Below are 23,497 nucleotides of genomic sequence, written 5' to 3' on the forward strand. Positions count from 1 at the left end.
AGGAGGAGGAGGGGAGGTGTTCTGAGGATGTAAGAAGGGTCCTGCTGGAAAGTAGGAAACCCTACACACGGCAAACCTACCTGGCTAAGTGGTATAGCTTCTCTATGTGGGTGAGGGATAGAGGTTCCTCTCCCTCTTCTGCATCTATCCAGCTTGTCCTCGATTACCTCCTGTCCCTTAGGACCCAAGGCCTGAAGCCCTCATCCATCAGGATGCACCTGGCGGCCATTTCGGCTTTCCATCCCCCGGTGCAGGGCCTGTCTGTGTTTGCACATCACATGACAGCCTGGTTTCTGAAAGGGTTAGATCAGGCATTCCCTTACGCTAGACCCTCGGTCCCGCTCTAGGATTTAAACCTGGTACTCTCCTGCCTCACAGGGCCTCCCTTTGAGCCGTTAGCCACGTGTTCGTAGTCCCACCTGTTGTGGAAGGTGGCGTTCTTAGTGGCTATCACCTCAGCCCGCTGGGTCTCCGAGCTCAGGGCCCTGACCTCTGAACCGCTGTATACGGTCCTTCATAAGGACAAGGTTCAGCTCCGCCCTCACCCTGCCTTTTTGCCGAAGGTAGTCTCGGCTTTCCACATGAATCAGGATATTTTCCTCCCAATCCTCTGTCCTAAGCCCCATTCCTCTAATGAGGAACGCCGCCTGCACATGTTAGACGTGCACAGAGCGCTGGCCTTTTACTTAGACAGAACCAGGCCATTTAGGAAGTCCCCCCAGCTTTTTATTGCTTCGGCTGAGTGCATGAGGGGGCGACCGGTCTCCACCCAGCAGATCTTCCGCTGGATCACTTTGTGCATTCGCACCTGTTACGACCTGGCAGGGGTTCCCCCGCCTCCTATTGTGAAGGCCCATTCGACGAGAGCCCAGGCCTCGTCAGCGGCCTATGTGGCTCACGTCCCTATTCAGGACATCTGTAGAGCTGCTACGTGGCCCTCTGTCCACACTTTTTCATCGCACTATGCAATCGTCTCCTAAGCAAGGGATGACGCCGGGTTTGGTAGGGCGGTGCTCCGCCCGGGTAACCCTTAAATCTTTACACTTAAACTCCTACCCGCCTCCATCAGGGATAGCTTGGAGTCACCTATAGTGAAATACACCTGAGCAACATATCTCGAAGAATGCCAGTTACGGAACAGGTAACTGTCCTTTCCAAATGCAACTTCTTATAAGCTCTGTAACTGTTATCTCCTGTGTATGCTCTACTTTGAAACTTACCGTTATTTTTTTTGTTCTAAATAGTAGTTTGTTGTTCTGATGTTGTTGTTATGGAGATTTTTTTCCAACAGCTTTGAACTTCTTTAACAATTTAGACTGATGGAATTTTGATGTAAAATGAGATTCATAATTTTTCCCCAAATGGAATATTGTATATCTTAAGAGCTTGTCATTTATACTTATATATAAAAATTAGAGGGAAAGTTTTGAAAAGAAACTATAGGAGTTAGGCACCAAGCTCCCCATTGGTTTTAATTCCCTTAGGCATTCCTGAAAATCATTAGGTCTCTATTAAAACCCAATCCTGTGAAGATTTACATAGTGCTTAACTTTACATTGTCAATGGAACTGCTCACAGTACATAAAGTTAAGCTCTTGCATAAGTAATTGCAGGATTGGGTCCTTAGTATTTATTCACTGTGTTTAGATTGCAAGATCACAGGAAATTGATGTCAACTCAAGAACTCTGGCTTCATTAGATTAGATATGCTTTTACACACAGTAGTTAATTTTCTCACAGGCATACAATATGTGATGTTCAAATGCCAAACTTGTTTCTTAACTTATAGCCTCCTAACAAAAGCACTGAAAAACAACTTTTTTTTTTTCATTATTATTTATCTATAGCAGGGGTCGGCAACCTTTCAGAAGTGGTGTGCCAAGTCTTCATTTATTCACTCTGATTTAAGGTTTTGCGTGCCAGTAATACATTTTAAAGTTTTTAGAAGGTCTCTTTCTATAAGTCTATAATATATAACTAAACTATTGTTGTATGTAAAGTAAATAAGGTTTAAGAAGCTTCATTTAAAATTAAATTAAAATGCAGAGCCCCTTGGACCGGTGGCCAGGACCGACCCGGGCAGTGTGAGTGCCACTGAAAATCAGCTCGCGTGCCGCCTTCGGCACACGTGCCATAGGTTGCCTACCCCTGATCTATAGTTTAATAAAAAAGGTTGATCAAATAATTCTTTGTCTGAACTGGAAATGATTATCAGTGTTTCATGTCCCGTGTACTGCATAATAATGTGAGAAGACTCCGTGCTTGTAAAGCTGAAATGGTGGTTTATTTTAAAGCATCTATTTACAGATTTGCTGCAATTGCAGCTAGCATTCAAGTCATTTGCACACAGACTGACTTCTTGGTGCCTCTTCCAGACTCTTCTTTCCTGCAATCAGCACTTCTCCAAGTTTCATGCAGGTTGCTACAGTCACTACTAGTAAAAGCAGGCCTCTAGTCATTAGGTGACGATACACATGTAACTGGGTGATAAATAACATATCTGAGAAGAGAACCCTTGCTTTTTAAAAACTTTAAATGCTTATTTTTGCTTTAAAACAAATCTTTGAATGCTGCCAATTATCAGGAAGGAATTTTAAAACTAAAAGGAGAACTTTATCTTTTCTATCCCAGTGTCACTCAGCAAAAAACCCTGATTAAAGCTGGTAGGCAAAATATTGATGATTTTGTTTGTAGCCATAGCCAGCCTTAGTTGTTACGGAGAGGTATGTGATAGTTATTTTGGTTCCCTCTCCTCTCCCTTCCTTTTGACCAATAGGGAATTGCAATAGTGTGATAACATAAGTTAGAATGAACAAGACCAGAGTTTTAAAACACTGGCCTCCATGTGTGCATATGAACTGTATGTATTCAGATACCTATAATGACACTTAAAAGGCTAACACCTGCCTGTTCAGTTAATAAATGCTGTCACTTGCCTGCAAACGATAGAATTTACTTCACAGAACCCATCTGCTGCATGTGGATACGATAGCATTTATCAGCTGTACATTCAGACATTTAGTACTTCACAACTGCATGTGTAAGTATTCGCGCGCACACACAGTTACACCCACACAAATGGAGACTGTGGTGAGATAGCTATAAAAAATGGACCTTTCAATGTAAAATTAAATTTGTATGTGTTTTTAACTTTTCCTTTCTATGCTATTCAGTTATTTCCCTCTTCCTTTTATTTCTAATCTACTCTCTGTCAATTTCTTCTTTCACCTCCTTTCATCTTTGCCTGTCAGTTCTCTTCCCATCTGTTTTCTTCAACTTGTTTGAGTCCCTCATCAGTCTCTCTCCCTCTGGGGCCATACCCTTTCTCTACCACTCCCATCTACTATTCCTTGATTTGTGCCATCACTTTACTTCTCTCTTTTCCTGGTCTTCTCTCTTCTTCCTCCTCCTCCTCCTCCCCCTCCCAGCTAGCTTCTTTACAGCAATCACCTGTTTTCAGTATAAAGTATTTGTGGCTAAAATATCCCATTTTATATCCCCACGCATTATTGCACTGATTCTTGCATTAGAGAAGGGATTGTCAACAAAATGCTGACATTAATAAAGCGTTCAGAGAGAACAATTTTGAAACATAATTAATTCAGTGATTTAAGGAAAATTGTTTATTTTAATTTTATAATGCTTCAATTATAATTATTCAATTTAGCCCTGATTAACCTATTGTACTTCCCATCTTTGTTGTCACTGAACTTTGTAAGCATTCTAATGATTTTTTTATTTATATGATAGAATCTAACAGAAAACATAAATGAAAATGAGAAAAATGTTACATCAGATTTCTCTGATATTTTAAAAGCCATGGAAGAATATCTGAAACCAGTTTTGCCAGTATTTGATTTTACTGATTTTAGGTAAGATTTTTACAAATGTTTTTTCATCTCCTTTCCTAAATCATATTAAAATTAACATTAAAAATATTTATGAAGTTAGTTCCTGATCCTGCAAAAATGTACACACATGCTTAGTTTTAAGCAGGAATAGACCCATGAAAGGAACTACTTATGTTCTTAACGGTAATATATGTAAGTCTTTGCAGAATCAGGTCTTAAATAGGACTAATGGCCATCACTGTTAAATGTTATTGTATAACAAAAGTTATATAGTGTTAAAATCAGTGTTGAAACATAATCATTAAACTATTTAAGGCTTGCATTTACCAAGGAACCTAAGGGAGTTAGGCCCTCCAACATTCACTAAATTTCAATGAAATTTAGACACTTATTTCCTTTACAGTGCTTTGAAAATCCAAGTTTGCCATGATATATGTAGTATTTTGAGGCATAATTCTTATTTTCAGATCACAGAGTCCATCAGTTTCAACAGCAGAATCAGGAAAAACAAAAGCCAAAGATAAGGAGATGAAACATACTGGATTACAAGGTATGTCATATCTAGAAAATAATATGTAGGGACAGATTTTGAAATACTGACACGCACACCCTGCCCCCCCCTTCTCTCCTCCCCACACATACACCCCACCCCGGCAACAGTTTGTAAGTACAAATAGTTGTAAGTGCAATTTAGGACATTTACTCTACATGTCCAAGTATTTGATTATGCCTGCAAAATAGCTGCTTAGATTATCTACCATCTTCAAAGCTGCACAAGCCCATAGTAAGCCAATCTGTTTGGGAGAAAAGATGACCCATTGCAGAAGGTCAAAAAGAGAGAACTTTCCTGGGGTCCATCAGTCTCCTTATTCATCTTCTCCTCCGCTCGTCTAGGCTGTGGGGGTTACTACAGTCCTAGGCTTGGTCTATACTGAAAAGTGACATCAGCATAGGTATTTTGGTCAGGGGTGTGAAAAAAAAAAAAAAAAAAAAAAGAAACACCCCTGACCAACATAGTCCTGCCAAGAAAAACCCCAGTGTGGATGCAGCTATGCCGATGGAATATAATCTTAGCTAAGTAGATGGATGCAGTGTTTACCCTACATCTTATGTTGGAATAACTTATGTCGCTCATGTCCCATTCACAAGGACAGAGTGGAGTGGAAATGAGTATCTAAGCACCAGATAATTGGGTCTAAAAATTATTTAAAACATCAAAAAAAATTCTCAGAATGGATAACTGAGAGATAGAACAATTAAATAGATGGAATTATTGATACAGCCTATTCAAGAGACTATCTCAGGAAGTGTAACTCCCACTAATTTCGTCACAGGGTTCTTTTAATGCAATAGCTGATGTCTCAAAATCAGCAACTGAACTTGATGTTGAAATAAAGAGAATGTTTATTGAAGTAACTAAAATAACAAGGAAAAATATACAAAATCAATCAATAATATGCAAATGATTTCAGTATAACAAATGAAACATAAATGAGCAATAAGTTATTAATAGTTAAAATCAACTTCTAATTAACTATGAAATTCTAAAACAAAAGAACAAAATCACAACAAAATTTGATTATCTATGACCAAACTAGTATCATAGAAGGATAAAACTCAAAAAGTCATGAGAATCAACAACCATGCTATTCAATAAATTACTCAAGGCACTAAACTTACCAAAGAATATTTGTCTCTTACTGAGAGAGGCTAACAGCTAAGTATTGCTAACAATTCAGTGCACACATTAAGTAAGATAATATCGAATAACCAAGGTAAATTCAGTGAAAATAAACTAGGTTACAACATTAACTCAACTTAATATAAAAAATCTCTTAAACTGAAGAAAAACAATTATTATTAAAAACTAATAAACTAAATATACTAACAAACAAAGCTTGCAAAACAACTAATAATTCTTCTCAATTTTGTCATAAGAAACTAGAATTCTAGGACTAAGCATTAGATGTAAAAAAAATAAGTTTGAGGTCATATGACAGTTACAGTTCAATATTAATCAGTGTTCAGATACACATGCCTAGCTGGAAAGTGTTCCGATAACACATAAAAGTTGGGGCATAATGGAGAGCAGGTAGCATCCTCTTTGGGTTGATGGAATTAATAGGCTAGTTTGAAAGTGGTGAACAACAAAGGAGTCTAAAAAGTAGCGTATAAGGGAATGTCTGCACTACACACCTTTTAGCGACACAGCTGTGCTGCTACAGTCGTGCCACTAAAAGTCACACAGTGTAGCCGCTCTTTGTCGGCAAGAGAGAGCTCTCACGCCAACAAAAAAATTCCACCCCCAACGAGCAGCGGTAGCTTTGTTGACAGGAGAGTTCTCCCACTGACAAAGCATGTTCACACCAGCGTTTTTTGTCCATAAAACTTTTGTCGTTCAGGGGGGGAGGTGTTTTTTTCACATACCCTGAGTGACAAAAGTTTTACAGACGAAAGTCCAGTGTAGACAAAACCTAAGGTAATATTTAAATTGAATCAACATGAACAGTTTAGAAAATAGGAGTTAGGTGTGAAAAGGTGTTTGTCTTTCAGTTAAATTGCATAACAGACTTTTTAGGTTCAGGTAGTCATAGACAAATCACAAATATATGAGGCAGTATAAACACTAGCAAGATTGATATGCAGAAAAGTAAATAAAGGAACACAGTGCTCTTAGTAATTGGAATAAACAAAGGTAAATCTGTAACAATTTAAATTTCCTGACACACAAAATGGAAATGAGGCTAGTTTGGAGTGTAGGATATTAACACATTCGATAACTCTGTAGTTAGAAACACACAACACACAGTGTAAAAGTATTCTAAAATTTATAGCAGATAAAGTCTGAAGTGAGATTTTTAAGTTAGAAGATAGCTTTTTTTTTTTTTTTACTCTCACCGTGTAATGTAACAAAGGAGAGAGATCCGAAATCAGGCGCTTCTCTGACTGGCAGGTAGTTCTCTTTCACACACTCAAAGACAGCACAGCTGCAGGAGGGTGAGTGTGTAAGATACGGGGCAGAGCAGTCATTTAATGAAGTTGCTAGTTCTCAGTAGAACTTTAGAAACTGAGTTTAAACAAGATAAAAAAATTAACCATCAAACAAATCCATTTGAGTCCTTAGCCTCTTACTCAATGTAACATCACTTGGCTATGATGGCCTTTTTAGTAGCCAGGAGAGTGAGGTAGCTGCATTCTCTGGTAATAGACACTCCTTATATGGCATTCTTCAAGGACAAGTGCAACCTGGGCCTCACCCTAAGTTCTTATCCAAGGTACTATCTGATTGTCACTTTAATCAGTCATACATACCAGTCTTTTTTCCAAAGCCACCTGCTCATAAAGTTGGGGAAAAAGCGGTATTCTCTAGATGTGCACCGATCCCTTTGCTTTTTACATAGAACAAAAACCTTTTGGGTTTCTTCCCAACTCTTTGTTTCCTATATGGAAAGAATGAGAGGCCATCCTATTATGGCACAACGACTTTCTAAATGGATTACCAGCTGCATTGCTATGTTGTATGCTGCTGAAGGTCTGATGCCTCCTGAGAAAATGCCAGCGCATTCAGCTAGGGCACATTTGGCCTCTGCTGCCTTTATGGGAATGGTCCCTATTGTTGACATTTGTAGAGTGGCCTCTGTATGAACTTTTTCTAGACATTATACAATTACTACAACATCAAGGGACAATTCAAATGTAGGGAAAGTAGCCATCCATTCCCTTTTCAGATGACACTCCTTGTCTTGCCTCCATTTGAAACAGTTTGGGAGTCATGTGCAGTGCAATGAACATATAAAATCACTCAAATAAAAAATGGTTACTTACCTTCTCATGACTGTTCTTCTTCAAGTTGTGTTGCATATGTCCGTTCCATGACCCACCCTCCTGCCTATCATCTAAGATTCCAGTATGAGGGAACTGAAGGACGAACAGGACAGCTTCACCCTTTATACCCTCAGTTCCAAGCATAAGGGAAACCAGGGCACATGTGTGGCTGCCCTTACAGGGTCCTCTAGGAAAAACTCTCTAACACCAGTGCACAAATGCACACATATCTATAGTGGAATGGACGTATGCATGCATCTCGAAGAACAGTTACAAGAAGGTAAGAAACCATTTTGTTTTGTTTCATACAGAAAGATACTGCTGTCTTTGGTTAACAGCTCCTTTAAAAGTGTACTCTGACTGAAAGTCATTTAACTTGCCTTTTTTTTAGGATGTTGCATGTCAGAATGGGCAAGTCAGTGCATTTCCTAATATTATTCCCATGGTGGAAACTGCATATATGTCAAATTCATGTGACATTGTTCAAGGGACAGTACGGTTTTTAATGAGGTACTTTCTCCTCTGAAGGAGGATTAGGCTCCACAAATGCATATCCTAGGAAGTTTGCAGAGCCTCTGTTTGGATGAAGGGAATTATCCAGAATATGATTATTAAATTATTAATATTAAAATATAATATAACATTATTTAAAAAGCATTTTGTGCAGTGGGATAAAGAAGAAACTCCATATTCCCAGGTAATTTTAATTATTAACATATTTCTGATGAATTACTAAATATCTCATTTTTCTTATACCAGGTGGACTTATGGATTTAGGTGATTGTGTGATATTACTAGCAGACAAACTACTTATGGAGTTACCTCTGGAAGCTCTAAGTACCTTTCAAGAGGAGGCAATAAGTTCTGTATCCAGAGACTTTTCTCTCCAAATTTTCTACAATCGAATACATGTAGAAGAACCAGGTACAATTACACGAATATTCTTTGCATTCAGAAATGATGATATAAAATCAATTATTTATTATGTTATTCATTTCTTTTATGTTGAATATATTTGACTATGAGACAAGATTTCATACCCAAAATTTCCTAGTAATATTGGCTGGAATATCTTTTGAGAAAAGTATATGAAAACATACTATAGTTTTTCAGTAATGTCCAAACTTATAATACCATTACAGTGTGAGCTATTCTTTTTCTTAAAAAAAAAAAAAAAAGTCACCAAGACTGAATCCACGCTAGGAGACTGTCACCTCTCTGTAACCTACATTTTGATCATACATCTGAAAGACTTATCCAAGTTCTATGTACAGCCATTTTATCTGCATTTCCTGCAGGACTGATTTTGCAACATCTTTTGCAGCAGCTGTTCATGCTCCCATGTCCAGCATTGCCAGCCCAGTGCTAATCTCAGATGAACAAAGGCATATCAGGACTAACAGCTATGTCCTCCCATTGTGGCAGTAACTCTGGGATAGAGACAGGCATGGTGACGAATTTCAGAAGCCCTAACTTACATCCTCCTGTTTGTAATGTGGTATGTGATCCTGGACTAGACTTAACAGGCTAGTGACTGGAACAGCCAGAGTGGCTGTCACAATGCAGAAATTTAGCTTCGCCCATACTTCACAGTGTGACTGAAGGGTAGCAATGCGGATGGTCAAACATGTGGTGGAGAAGTGCACAATTCAATTAGAAGATTGGAGGGTGGATTGCAACACCTTGCTGCCCTCAATATTCTGCCGTCTAACTGCTGCATCAATCTAGATATTGACTTGTGATGTATATGAAAGAAGAAAGTGTCAGTACAATATCTGCTTCCAAGGCCTCTAATTTAAAATATCCTGGACTTCCTTAAAGCTCTTGTAAAGTTTGTTGGACTTTAAAAGGTCTTGCAACATTTAGATTACACAAGTGGTTCTAAGAGCTGTAACATTTGAAGTGGCTGTCAGAGCAGAGAACAGAACAAAGAAGCTAAATTGAAAAATTCAGATTTAGCAAAGCAATCTAGTGCACAGCAAGCAGGGTGTGAATGTATAGGACACTAGCTTGCCACGTAGTAACTTGTCAGGGGGACCCTATTGCCATGCACTAAAGGGTCTGTGTCAAAGAACACTGTGGAACTTTAGTGTGCAGTAGCGGGGTCCATGCAGCCAATTAGTGCATGGCAAGCTTTTTCGCTGTAGATTCACACTCTCCGGCTTGCAACACACTAACTTGCTGTACAGACAAGCCCTAACATAAAACAATATGTGAATAAGTTTTAAGACGTTACTTCAAAACTACTGAACCATTTTCCTTTATATTTAGCTGAGATTACACTGAGAGCTACATATTTCTTTTGATCCACTGAGCTATTGCTGCAAAATCTTGATCAGAAAATATGGGAGAATTGTGTGAAAAGGATGGCTTGTATTACATGCCCAGAGAACTCAAACCCAGTTGAGAAGGCTTTGTCAGTATGTCCATAAACAAAATTTGTTTGAATGGAGATCAAGCTTGTAAAGTTTCATATACCCCTGCCTCCTCTCCATTAGAAGAGGACTTTTCTGCTTTCTAAGAGTACTCACTGAATTAGATCATCTCCTGATTGATTTGCATATCCCTCTGTACAACCAACATTCATAGAATCATGGAAATGTAGGGCTGGAAGGGGCCTCCAGAAGTCATCAAGTCCAATCTCCTGCTCTGTGGCAGGACCAAGCAACTCTAGACCATCTGTTACCGTTGTTTGTTCAACCGATTTTTAAAAACCTCCAATGATGGGGATTCTACAGCCTCCCTGGGAAACCTATTCCAGAGCTTCACTACCCTTATATTTAGAAAGTTATTCCTAATATCTAACCTAAATCTCCCTTGTTGCAGAGTAAACCTATTACTTCTTGTCCTGCCTTCTGTGGACATGGAAAACAATTGATCACCATGCTCTTTATAATAGCCCTTAACATATTTGAAGACTGTTATCAGGTCGCCCTCAGTCATCTTTTCTCAAGGCTGTCACCACTGCATCATGGGGATCCAGACCTAATAGTCAGAGCCAGAGTCTGCAGTCACAAGACAGGAGTCAGCTGGGTCAGAATTCCAGGAGATCAGAAGCAGGAGACAAACTGGAGGTCCTGAACCACAAGTCAGATGCCAGAAGTCAGGCTAGTTCAGGATGCCAGGAAATCAAGAAGCAGACGGCACACAGTACAGAGCAGAGTGGAGGCCAGTTGTTCAGAAACTTTCCTGTTCCTGCCACTGGCTTAAGTAGGGCTAGTGGACCAATCACCTGCTCTGGGGCTCTGCCAATCTGACCTCAGGGGCAGAGCCTCACCTTGGGGCTGGGCTTCACGGGTAAGCTATTTTTAGCAGACTGTTAGATGAAGGGTTGGAATATGGTTTCTCCCATAGACTCTGAGGACCTGGGTTTGAGACCCCTGAGTCATGACTAATACTAAACATGCCCCATTTTTTAACCTTTCCTCATAGGTCAGGTTTTCTAAAAATTTTATCATTTTTGTTGCTGTCTTCTGGACTCTCTCCAATTTGTCCACATCTTTCCTAAAGTGTTGCTGCTGGAACTGGAAACAGTACTCCAATATAGGCCTCACCAATGCTGAGTACAGCATTGTTACGTGCCATGTTGTTGCATACAACACTCCTGTTAATACACCCCAGAATGAAATTGGCCTTTTTCATAACTATATCATATTATTGACTCATATTCAATTTGTGATCCACTATAATGCCTAGTTCCTTTTCAACAGTCCTAGCCATTTATTCTCCATTTGTATTTGTGCATATGCTTTTTCCTTCCTAAATAATACAGTAGAACATCAGAGTTATGAATACCTCAGGAATGGGAATGGAGGTTGACACACCAGGCCAGGCTTCAGCAGCAGCTGAGCTCCCTCCTCAGCTCTGGCAGGCAGCTTCTTTCCCTGGGTCAGACTGCAAGTGTGTGTGTGTGTGTGTGTGTGTGTGTGTGTGTGTGTGTGTGTGTGTGTGTGTGTGTGATGAGTTTCCTGCTGGACACCTGCACAGCTCTAGGCCTACTAGTAAACGAGGAGAAATCCACGTTAATCCCCGTTCAGCGCATAAGCTTTATAGGGGCGCTGCTAGATTCCCGGGTGGCCACGGCCTCCCTCCCACGGGACAGATTCGAGACGCTCAAAGCTCTCATCGCCTCGGTCACAGCCTTTCCGGTAACCACGGCACGGGTGTGTCTACAAATCCTAGGCCACATGGCAGCATGCACCTATGTGGTGCGACATGCCAGGCTTTGGATGAGGCCCCTTCAGCTTTGGCTGTCCTCCCGGTACTCCCAGGCCAGGGAGGGTCTGGACAAAGTTGTCACAGTGCCGCCAACGGTGGTGGCACACCTTCAAAGGTGGTCTCTCCCAAATAACAGGATCCGAGGTATTCCCTTCCGAGAGCCCTCTCCCTCACTAGATCTAGTGTCAGATGCCTTGGACCTGGGCTGGGGAGCTCACGTGGGGGACTTCAGGACCCTGGGTATGTGGTCGCCCAAGGAACTGACCCTCCACATAAATGTCAGAGAGCTCAGGGCCGTGCGCCTGGCGTGCGTGGCCTTTTGCCACCACATTCAGGGGAAGGTAGTCAGAGTCCTCATGGACAACAGTAGTATGTCAACAAGCAGGGGAGCACCCATTTCCGGGCCTTATGCCAGGAAGCCCAGCTCCTGGAAGGGTTCTGAATAGCCCACAATATACTCCTGCGGGCCTTTTACCTGCCTGGCAAGAGCAACATGCTCGCAGACCGCCTGAGCAGGGTTTTCTCCCAACAACACGAGTGGTCCCTGCACAAGGAGGTGGCCAGGTGGATCTTCCTGCAGTGGGGTACTCCCCAGGTAGACCTGTTCGCCATCGCCCAGAATCACCAGTGTCCCCGATTCTGCTCCAGGGTGGGAGAGGGCGACGGGGCGATGTCGGATGCATTCCTGCTCCCATTGTCAGGGCCACTGTTGTACACCTTCCCGCCCTTCCCCCTAATAGCCAGGGTCTTACAGAAGGTGAAGTCAGACGGGGGTGGGTTATCCTCATAGCCCCGGATTGGGCCCATCAACATTGGTATGGGACCCTACTGCAACTCTGAGCGGGCCCCCCTCGCGGGCTGCCGCTCCGGCCGGACCTCCTCTCGCAGGAGGAAGGTCATCTTCTCCACCCCAACCTCGCCCCGCTCCACTTGACAGAGTGGCTGCTCCGTAGTTGAATGAGGAGTGCTTTTCATACAAATATCTCAAGGTGCTTAGTTGTAGTCCACTCCTGCATGCATTTTCTCATGGGCTTCAATGGGAACAGGATTAAGCCAATTGTGCTCCCTGACACTCCCAGTAATCCAGTTCTTGACCTTATCCTCAGCACCCCCCCCCCGTAGATTTCTCTTCCCAGTATCTGCTGCAACCCCTGCTTTTTGCTCCTTCCTATGACCTCCATTGTGTGTGGCTGGGACAGAATCTTCTGCAGCCCTTCTAAACCCCACTTTCAATAGCACAGAGATTCACAAGGCCCTGTGCTTAAGGTCATACTCTAACAAATAATCAGATACCAGCCAACCAGCACCACACGGCTAGCTTTAGCTTTTTGATACCTAGAAAATACTGGAACAAATTATTCAACAATCAGTTTGTAAGCACCTAGAGATAATAGGGTTATAAGGAATAGCCAGCATGTATTTGTCAAGAATAAATCTTGCCAAGCCAACCTAATTTCCTTCTTTGACAGGGCTACTGGCCTAATAGATGGGGGGACATTATTATACAACATAGACCTTGTTTCGACAACATCTCATATTCTGTTACCCAAATATAGTTCTGTGTGTTGCAAAAATCAGTCTTCACAACATGATCTGAAAACAATTACTTCTTTGTCAGTATGAAATATTAGTGAACAAGAAGAATCATAAGCCTTTGCAGACTTTTAAATAAAAGATTTATTAGCCTATAAATATTTACATTTAATAATTGGGCCACACCGTTTGCAGTGCATACATTCAACTTCATCCTTTTCTCTTGTTTTTGGTTTTTTTTTTTTTAACTTTCAAATACTTCCTTGCATTCTGAAACTTATTCTGATACAGATTTTTATTTTCTTCCCATTTTAGTATGTCAGATCTATAAAACATTATCTGCTAACGGCTTGAAATGTGTATGTGGTGGGTGTGAGATTCATTAGCACGTTCAGATGCATATGCACTTCAGAACTTGCGTGGGTGCCTGTTTGCTTATTGTGTGTATCTTATAGACCAGTGTTTACTCATAGATTCTAGGACTGGAAGGGACCTCGAGAGGTCATCGAGTCCAGTCCCCTGCCCGCATGGCAGGACCAAATACTGTCTAGACCATCCCTGATAGACATTTATCTAACCTACTCTTAAATATCTCCAGAGATGGAGATTCCACAGCCTCCCTAGGCAATTTATTCCAGTGTTTAACCACCCTGACAGGAATTTTTTCCTAATGTCCAACCTAGACCTCCCCTGCTGCAGTTTAAGCCCATTGCTTCATGTTCTATCCTTAGAGGCTAAGGTGAACAAGTTTTCTCCCTCCTCCTCCTGACACCCTTTTAGATACCTGAAAACTGCTATCGTGTCCCCCTCAGTCTTCTCTTTTCCAAACTAAACAAACCCAATTCTTTCAGCCTTCCTTCATAGGTCATGTTCTCAAGACCTTTAATCATTCTTGTTGCTCTTCTCTGGACCCTTTCCAATTTCTCCACATCTTTCTTGAAATGTGGTGCCCAGAACTGGACACAATACTCCAGCTGAGGCATAACCAGAGCAGAGTAGAGTGGAAGAATGACTTCTTGTTTCTAGCTCACAACACACCTGTTAATACATCCCAGAATCATGTTTGCTTTTTTTGCAACAGCATCACACTGTTGACTCATATTTAGCTTGTAGTCCACTATAACCCCTAGATCCCTTTCTGCCGTACTCCTTCCTACACAGTCTCTTCCCATTCTGTATGTGTGAAACTGATTTTTTTTTCCTAAGTGGAGCACTTTGCATTTGTCTTTGTTAAACTTCATCCTGTTTAACTCAGACCATTTCTCCAATTTGTCCAGATCATTTTGAATTATGACCCTGTCCTCCAAAGCAGTTGCAATCCCTCCCAGTTTGGTATCATCCGCAAACTTAATAAGCGTACTTTCTATGCCAATATCTAAGTCGTTAATGAAGATATTGAAGAGAGTCGGTCCCAAAACAGACCCCTGCGGAACCCCACTCGTTATGCCTTTCCAGCAGGATTGGGAACCATTAATAACAACTCTCTATGGTTGTTACGGTTGTTATGGTTATCCAGCCAGTTATGCACCCACCTTATAGTAGCCCTATCTAAATTGTATTTGCCTAGTTTATCGATAAGAATATCATGTGAGACCCTATCAAATGCCTTACTAAAGTCTAGGTATACCACATCCACAGCTTCTCTCTTATCCACAAGACTCGTTATCCTATTGAAGAAAGCTATCAGATTGGTTTGACGTGATTTGTTGTTTACAAATCCATGCTGGCTGTTCCCTATCACCTTACCACCTTCCAAGTGTTTGCAGATGATTTCCTTAATTACTTGCTCCATTATCTTCCCTGGCACAGAAGTTAAACTAACCTGGGACACCGCTTGTGTAGGGAAAGCCCCTGGCGGGCCGGGTCGGCTTGTTTACCTGTCGCGTCCACAGGTCCGGCCGATTGCAGCTCCCACTGGCCTGGTTCACTGCTCCAGGCCAATGGGAGCTGCTGGAAGCGGCGCGGGCCGAGGGACGTACTGGCCACCGCTTCCAGCAGCCCCAGTTGGCCTGGAGCAGCAAACCGTGGCCAGTGGGAGCCGCGATCGCCTGGACCTGCGGACATGGCAGCTAAATGAACCAGCCTGGCTCGCCAGGGGCTTTCCCTTCACAAGCAGCATCCCAAGTTTGGGAAACACTGTTATAGACTAATACATAGCCTTACTTCAACAGGCATGTTTGCACATATACACAGATTAATGTATTATTGTAATACATATATCTCATGCAATGTATTGTATTTTCCTAATAAAACAATATATATTTGAATGATACAAAAGTAGCGTGAAAATTGGGAAAAAAACAAATAACACTTATTGTAAAACCCGGAATGTTTTGGTAAAAATAGGTTTAAACTGAAAACAAAGGGGCTTAAGTATGAGTAAGGTCAGGAAACCTAGGTGCAAACCAAGAAAGCAGAATGTATTCTATATTAATTCTAATACCATGATTGTCACTGTAGTATCCATGTGCCTTCCACTAGTGCATTAAGCAATGTGATTGGAATCTGTCACATTTCTTCTCTTAACCTCTCCCCGGGGTAGAAGTGTTTTGTTTTTTCAAATGTTTGTATAATACACAGATACACAAACACATTGCCAAATGTTTGTTAGAAAGGCAGTTTTAGAAAATGACTCTCTTTTTTTATTTCTGTTTTCAAATTTTCATAAGTGACTGGAGGTCACTGCCCTGCTGCTTCTGATGGTGCTGGCAACATGTGGGGGGCCAGCTAGAGCTGGTGCCTGCTGCTGCTGTTGTGTTCCACTGGTCGGAGGGAGGAGAGAGTCACAGCCCCAAAAGCACACTTCAGAGTCCATAGAAAGCTATTTTCATGGGTGTTGAAGGGATGTAGTCTGAAGGAAAGGTCTTGGTTTGTGCAATCATGGAAGCAGCCATTGAGAGTGAGGAATGAGGAGTAAAAATCAACCAGTGAGTAATAAGGGGCACCTCAAATTATCCCCATGCTGCAATGTGCTCCATCAATACCTGGCTGCTGTATAACCACTTGGGACAATAGCTAATTGTTTATAGTTTAGAGCAGACTCAGGTAGTTGTTGCAGAGTGCACTGAGAAATGAAAGCTCTTTTCTCCTGATCCTTCAAAACCACTTAAAGAAAAAATGCAATGCCTCTTATAAATACAGGCAGTCCTTGTTTCCTTGTTCTTCACTTTAGTTCTTTCACAAAGGCTCCAGTTCTTTTTAAAAGGTTGTAGTTACTCCAGGGATAGGTACTGGCGCTTGGTCCTATAATAAGCCTAGACAGTGCTTCTACAATTCTTCCCCAGCCCACCACTCCTAAATCTACAGTACAATAATCAATGAATATATGTGTTTTTTCTTGGAACTTTTGTATGCCTAGATGACCACCTTTCTCACTTCTTTTCCCACTTGGCAAGCATCAGCCTTGGACAAGTGGGTAGTAGAGATAGTTCTTCATTGTTATTTGCAGGAATGAAATTGTTTCCTGTTTTTAATCTATTCTCTCAGAATAGACTTCAAAAACAACAAGTAATCTTTCAGGAAATGTTTCTTCTTCTAAATCTTTTCTGCAGCCCCGTGTCTCCCACAATTTGTTACCTATGAACTAATCCTCAGTTCCTTCTTGTCGCCAGTGACAGTGCTAGAACATCTGCTGCTTTGGCTAGCATTGTTTCGTTCTCCACCAGTGAAGAAAGGTGTCTTCACATGCTGGACATCCAAAGGGCCTTGGCTTTTTACTTAGAATGTACCAAGCCTTTCTGTAAATCAACTCAGCTCTTCATCACTACAGCGAATAGGATGAAGGACCTTCCAGTGTCCTCTCAGAGGATTTCCAATTGGATTACCTCATGCATAAAGACCTGTTACGACCTAGAGGGGCTTCCACCGCTGCCGCCGATTGTCAGAGCTCACTCGACTAGAGCGCAGGCATCTTTGGCAGCTTTCCTGGCACACAGTCCCTATCCAGGACATCTGTAGAGCCGCAACGTGGTCCTCTATCCACGTATTCACAGCTTATTATGCCATCACTCAGCAGGCTGGGGACAACGCTGGGTTCAGCAGTCCCTATTCAGATAGAAAACATTCCACATATTGTCTTATCTTTTAAAATCATTATGTATTTCTTTTCAATGAAGGCGCATTTGCACAGCAGTTTAGCAAACACCACCTATATTTTAAAGTTTTTATTCTTTGAACTTTCACAGAGAATGAAGTAAAAAAAGACCCAAAAAGTTCAAAGGAACCGAAACCAAAAGTGGATCAGAAAAAGAACGTCAAAATGGTAAGCAAGAGAAATTCATACTGCTTTACATAACAGTGTAGCGAGACGTTAATCCCTATGTTAAGGCCATAATCGCAAGCTATCTCACAAACGGAGCGTAGTTGTATTTCAACTTTTAAAAAAAAAATTATTTCCTTAAATTTTTCCTAAGACACATGAGGTAAGAGAAGCAATAGGGTAATTTATTGTTCTTATCAGGGTCTTTGTTACACACACTGTAAGTGTGAGATGGAGTGAAAACCACAGAATTTGTTAGAATCTTTTTTATTAATCTTTGCCCAATAACTGCTGAGCTAGTTCTTCTTTGAGTGCTGGTGCCTATGTGTATTCCACACCTGAGTATGCATGAGTGCCATGCACCCAAGTCCAGAAATTCTAACATGCAGTGTCCATTGGTCCACATGTGTGCAGTGGATCTCCTTGCCCTCCCGACTGAAGGCATAAAAGGCAGCGCGGGCTGACACCTCTCCAGTTCCATCTTACTGCTGCATGGCCTGAGTCATAATCCCTGTGTCCACAGAATTCTGCAGCTTTTTCTCTTGATAGAACCTGTACATAAATATCTAATAGTTTCTGTTTCATAACTTTTATATTAGTCTAGTTAGAGTTTTATAAGATTGTTATTATAGCTTGTTTTTCCCTATATTGGAGACTCCCTCTATGTCCAGAGTCCCAGGGTTGAAGAATTGCATCTCCTGCCCTTGTTCCTTCTCCATGAGTGACAATCACCTCTACTGTTTGAGTGAGACGTGTATCTCTGCAAAGTGCAGACATTATTAGCTAGTTCAGGCCTCTGCTGCAGATGCAGCTGTGTGAACTTCAGTACTGCAAGCATCTTTGCTTCCAGCTTCTTCTCACTCCCCTCCAGTCTAAGCACTGCTTGTCAATCCACCCACATGTGGAAGAAATTAAGGTTACTTACCTGTAACAGGAAGTTTTTTGAGAGTTGTGATCCCTATCTGTAGTACACAAATCTAACCCTTCGTCTCCTCTGCTTCAAATCCTGTTGGATTTGCAATCAGAAGAGGAACAGGGGAGGTGTTGCCCCACACTGCCTCTTATGCCATCAGTCAGGTGTGGAGAGATCTACTGCACGTTTGTGGGCCAATGGACACTGCTGTTTAGGATTTCTGGACTCAGGCTCATGGCGTGTATGCGTACCCACATGTGAAACACAGACAGAGACCACACATCTTGAAGAACGTCTAGTTACAGGTAACTAACCTCCATTTCCTTTAAATTCATATTCTGTGTATGAGCAAAGTATCCAGCATTAGATCAAGGTAAGCAGGTTCAAACAGACTTGAACTGCTTCTCCCCAACAAAAGATGCTTATGTTTTTGGTTTCAGTTGGCACTGACATATTGTACCGCTTTTGGTCTAAGCCCCCAGACTTCAGCAAAGCATTTTAGTGTTGCTCATTTTGTTGGACATAATGTTGTGCAATATTGATATAACTACAGAATTTTTTTGCATGGCAAAAAAAATAATCTTTGTTATTTAATTGTAGGTACCCATTAATCGTGTTCTACCTCCTAACTGCCTGTCTGTTGATACACACAATTTTAAATGTATCCTTTCAAAAGGAACTATTAACCGGAATGTATCGGATAAGATGATAGATTTCATTGTTTACATCTCCTTAGCTATAGGTCAGATGTTGTGGATCCATATAATGAAGCAAGAGAAGCAGGTAATATATTTAGAAAATTATTTTCTCCACAAACTAAAGGTTTTGTGGATTTGGAACATTTTTATAGTAAGTGATGAACTTAAGACATGAGGTAGTTGACATAACAGCTCATCCTCATAATGTTGCTTATGTTTTAAAAAAAAAAAGTCTCAGCTTCTTATAAAAATAAAAACCTGTTTCAGATTCAGTCAAATTAGGCTGCATTCTTCCTTCTTCATATAAGTAATAAAATATGGAGCCAACATCTCCAAGAAAATAATTATTGAAATAATCTTTCTCATTGTATTTTCCCCACCAAATGTACAGCTCTTTAACAATAATTTGTTTTGCTATTTTTGGATTAAAAAGGTAAACTTAAGGCCCTCAGCAATACTTAAGCATGCATTGGAGGTTCCTGGGGAGCCACAGGAATGAGTGCTGTGTGATTTTTCCTTTGTGTTGCAGAAGAGATCAGCATAGGCTAGAACAGACTAAGGCCTGGTCCCCACTAAGTCCCCACTTCGGACTAAGGTACGCAAATTGAGCTACATTAATAACGTAGCTGAATTCGAAGTACCTTAGTCCGAACTTACCGCGGGTCCAGACGCGGCACGGAGGCTCCCCCGTCGATGCCGCGTACTCCTCTCGCCGAGCTGGAGTACCGGCGTCGACGGCGAGCACTTCCGGGATCGATCCGGGATCGATTTATCGCGTCTTAACCAGACGCGATAAATCGATTCCAGAACATCGATTGCCTGCCGCCGGACCCTCCGGTAAGTGAAGACGTACCCTAAGGCTCTTGAGCTGCAACTGACACTTGAATGTGTCTCCTGCAGCTCTTTCCAGCACATGATATTAAAACTCGGGGTGATTTAATTATTAACTAATCTAAGTTATTAACCAATCAGGATGCTTTTACTACATTATTAATCAATTGTAGAATACTTGGTCAGGCATTTTGTTGTGAGAATAAAATATATGTTATATAAAAATAGTAACTAAAACAATGAATTCACACTACTGTGGCTCTTTGGGGTCATGTTGGGTAATGTTGATCACTAATTTGGCTCCTGAACTGGGCTAGAGCAAAGGGTAGTGGTGGGAGTGGGGTAGAGGAGAGGCAGATCTACATTGGGAGCCAGTCATACTTAGATAACATGCAACTGATACAGAGGAGCTCTAGCTGCAGTGGAGATCTGTGCTGCAACTCCATACCTTTGCATCAGGTTGTGAGGGCAAATTTCAGCACCCAAACCCACTGTCCCTTGGCGTTTCACCAGCACAGAGCCTGATCACTCTGACTTCATGTTGGTGATGAGAATTTCACTCCATGGGAATAAGCTGGACTTTTTTCTTTTTTAAATAATTAATGTAAAACTGAAATTCTTACAGTATTTAGTATGTAGCTCTTTTCCTCCCTTAACAATTGGTGTTAATAGTTTCACATTTTCTAAATTTATAGAAAAGCAGCATTTCATAAGTATCAAATTGTTATCTACAAGTGGCAGCAAATAGTGAATCAGCACATTTCTAAAAATCGGTATTTATTCTGCATTCTTTGAAATGTAATCATATATAAAAACTTCTATGACCCTGAGTATTCATTCAAATTACCTGAAATGTTTGGTATAATAATGTAACTCTATCACTTAAATCCAGCCTGGAGGTTTGACACTTAAAACCTGTGTGAAGAATTGGAAGACAAAAAAAATCAAATTGTCTGGTTTCAAACTTACATAAACACCGGAAGTAAGATTTTCAAAAGCACTTAGGCACTTATCTCCCAAATAACCTCCCAGAAATGTGATACCACTTTGCTCTACATATGGAAATTTCATATTTGTGATTTAGAACTAATCATTTAAAATTGAAAATAAATAACAAATAGAAATAACATTTTCTAGTTAAAGTTAGAAAAACAAAATTCTATGCATTCTATTGATGAATAAAATCCATTATGCTAGAATTCTGTATATATTTTATCACTTTTAACAAGAGTTATATTTAGAAGTCCTCAAGCCAAAGATTATAAATAAAACTATAGTGATTAAAGCCTTGAAGTGGCATGTTATCTTGTGATTCTTTGTGGGAGGTCAAGGATACAACGATAATCAAGAGTGTCAATGTAAGGTCATTTAAAAATGACCACTTCTTTCTTGTGGAGTGCATTTACCAAGGCTACATGTATCAGTTACTGTGTTTGTACAGTATGACACAAAATATTTTCATAACTACCACCTATTTTCACCTATTTTCCCCCTGAAGACAATAATTTAATTTAATTTTTATTCAAATTTATTAGCCAAAGCTAAGTTATTCAGCATGCTCAAAATATACTTAAATTTGGGATTTGAACCAGATAAAGTTATAAAAAATAATCTTTAACAAAGGGGAAAATATTGTTCCAGCCATAGCATATAACAAATGTTATGACTTTGGGACACATTGTTCTACCTAATTTCTCTTTGACAGCAGAGCAGAAATAACTGATTCTGAAGTTTTGGAGGAACTCCACGTAAGTGGAAATTATAGCTGCATGAGCATAGAAAATATAATCAAGATGGAAAAGACTAATTAAACTGTAACTAAAACTGAAGGATTGTTTGTTTTTGAGATTAGTCTTGTGAAATGTGTTAAACTGAGAGCTCTGGAAATTGAATTCCATTATGTATAGAGGTGCTATATAGTTCCCCTCACCACAGTATCTGAGCCCCTAAAACGGGAATCGTACGAGCAGTGCAATGTTATGTTAACTCTTGACACAGAAGAACCACCTTTAGAGCTCATTTTTATACCTATTCTATCCTTGACTTCTCTCCTAGGTTATCTTTTCATCCCTCTCAGTCACAAAATATGCCATCACACTTGTCACTACCTGGCACCTTTAGCTTTAGTCAGGATTAAGACCTACAATTGCCAGGGCATGGCGACTGGACTTTTCTCATGAAAAACTTTAGATTGAATGATGATAGAAATAAAAATATTGTATTGCCAGCCTCTGCATGTTAGAAATTTAGGCTGCATTGCGTACTCTATATTATGTTAAATGATTAAATTCTTATGTTACAGAAGCAGTAAGTCCTTCCCACAAAATAAAGGAAATCCTAGAAAAATACCATGAGCAATTTACACCACACTGGGAAGGAGTTATTGGTAGCATGCATGTCCCAAGGTTTGTTATGGCTCTTCTTTATTTCTCTCTTTTTTTAAAGAGGTATTTCCCAGAGGCCCCAGTCATGACTAGGCCCCCATTGTGCTAGGTGCTGTGCAAATGCATAGGAAGACATCGCCCCTACCCTAAGCATATCTACAGATTTATAGATGGAAGAATTTAAAGAAAGAATCCAGAAGACACACCTGTAATACATTTTGCCATATTGATCACAAGCAAGGCTAAAGTATGTAGGGGTATTCTGTTGATAGCAAAATGGCACTGTCCTTCTTGATTGTAATAAAATTACCATAAATGGAACTTCAGAAAAAACTTATTATGTAAAATAATGGAAAACTGGAGAAGATATATACAACGAGTTTTTGAGAGAAAGTTATAAAGTATATACATAGACAAATTTATAACATTGGCACTCTAGCAATATCACTCTGACAAAATAACAGGAGGTTACAAGTTCAGGTAATTCAGATCACTTCCCTGTCCATCTTACAAGTACTTTCATCTTCACTGAGTTAATAAAACAACAATTTTGGAAACACATATTTGAAAACTATAGCATTTTCATGCTCACTATAGGATTGTAATATTGTAGCACATACTTCTGAAATAAAGTAGTGAAGATTCATCCTGTAGTTTACAATTTCAAGACCTGATAATGTAATTAATATTGTTTCATACAGTTGGTTCACTTAGCTTCATATATAATTACTTCAATTTTAGAATCATCTCTTCCCACACCCCAATTTCTTAGCTCCCTAATGAGCTCTCTTCTAGTCCTTGAGCATTCCCTTTGAATGTTAAGATAAATACTGTATCTCAAAGAAATGGGGATTGCACAGTATATACTGGCTTGTTCCTCTGTAGAATAGTCCCTTAAATCTCAAAAGCACCGTCCATGTCTTATTTACTGTGAGGTGTTATGTTACTATGGTAAAGTATACAATTTAGCTAAGTAAATTATTGTA

At 40.4% G+C, this 23,497-nt stretch overlaps 1 protein-coding gene across 2 annotated transcripts in view; it reads left to right on the forward strand.

The window, feature by feature from the left end:
* Positions 1-23,497, forward strand: part of CFAP46 (cilia and flagella associated protein 46) — a 175,088-nt gene that overhangs the window by 142,701 nt on the left and 8,890 nt on the right. For both annotated transcript variants that reach the window (XM_054035846.1, XM_054035847.1), the window contains 7 exons: positions 3,751-3,872; positions 4,319-4,401; positions 8,436-8,600; positions 17,612-17,688; positions 19,199-19,259; positions 19,346-19,381; positions 22,430-22,532. In XM_054035846.1, coding sequence (XP_053891821.1) covers positions 3,751-3,872; positions 4,319-4,401; positions 8,436-8,600; positions 17,612-17,688; positions 19,199-19,259; positions 19,346-19,381; positions 22,430-22,532 — 647 coding nt within the window. The remainder of the gene's footprint in view (positions 1-3,750; positions 3,873-4,318; positions 4,402-8,435; positions 8,601-17,611; positions 17,689-19,198; positions 19,260-19,345; positions 19,382-22,429; positions 22,533-23,497) is intronic.

Source organism: Malaclemys terrapin, chromosome 7 (genome assembly GCF_027887155.1).
Source record: "Malaclemys terrapin pileata isolate rMalTer1 chromosome 7, rMalTer1.hap1, whole genome shotgun sequence".
NCBI lineage: Eukaryota > Metazoa > Chordata > Testudines > Emydidae > Malaclemys > Malaclemys terrapin.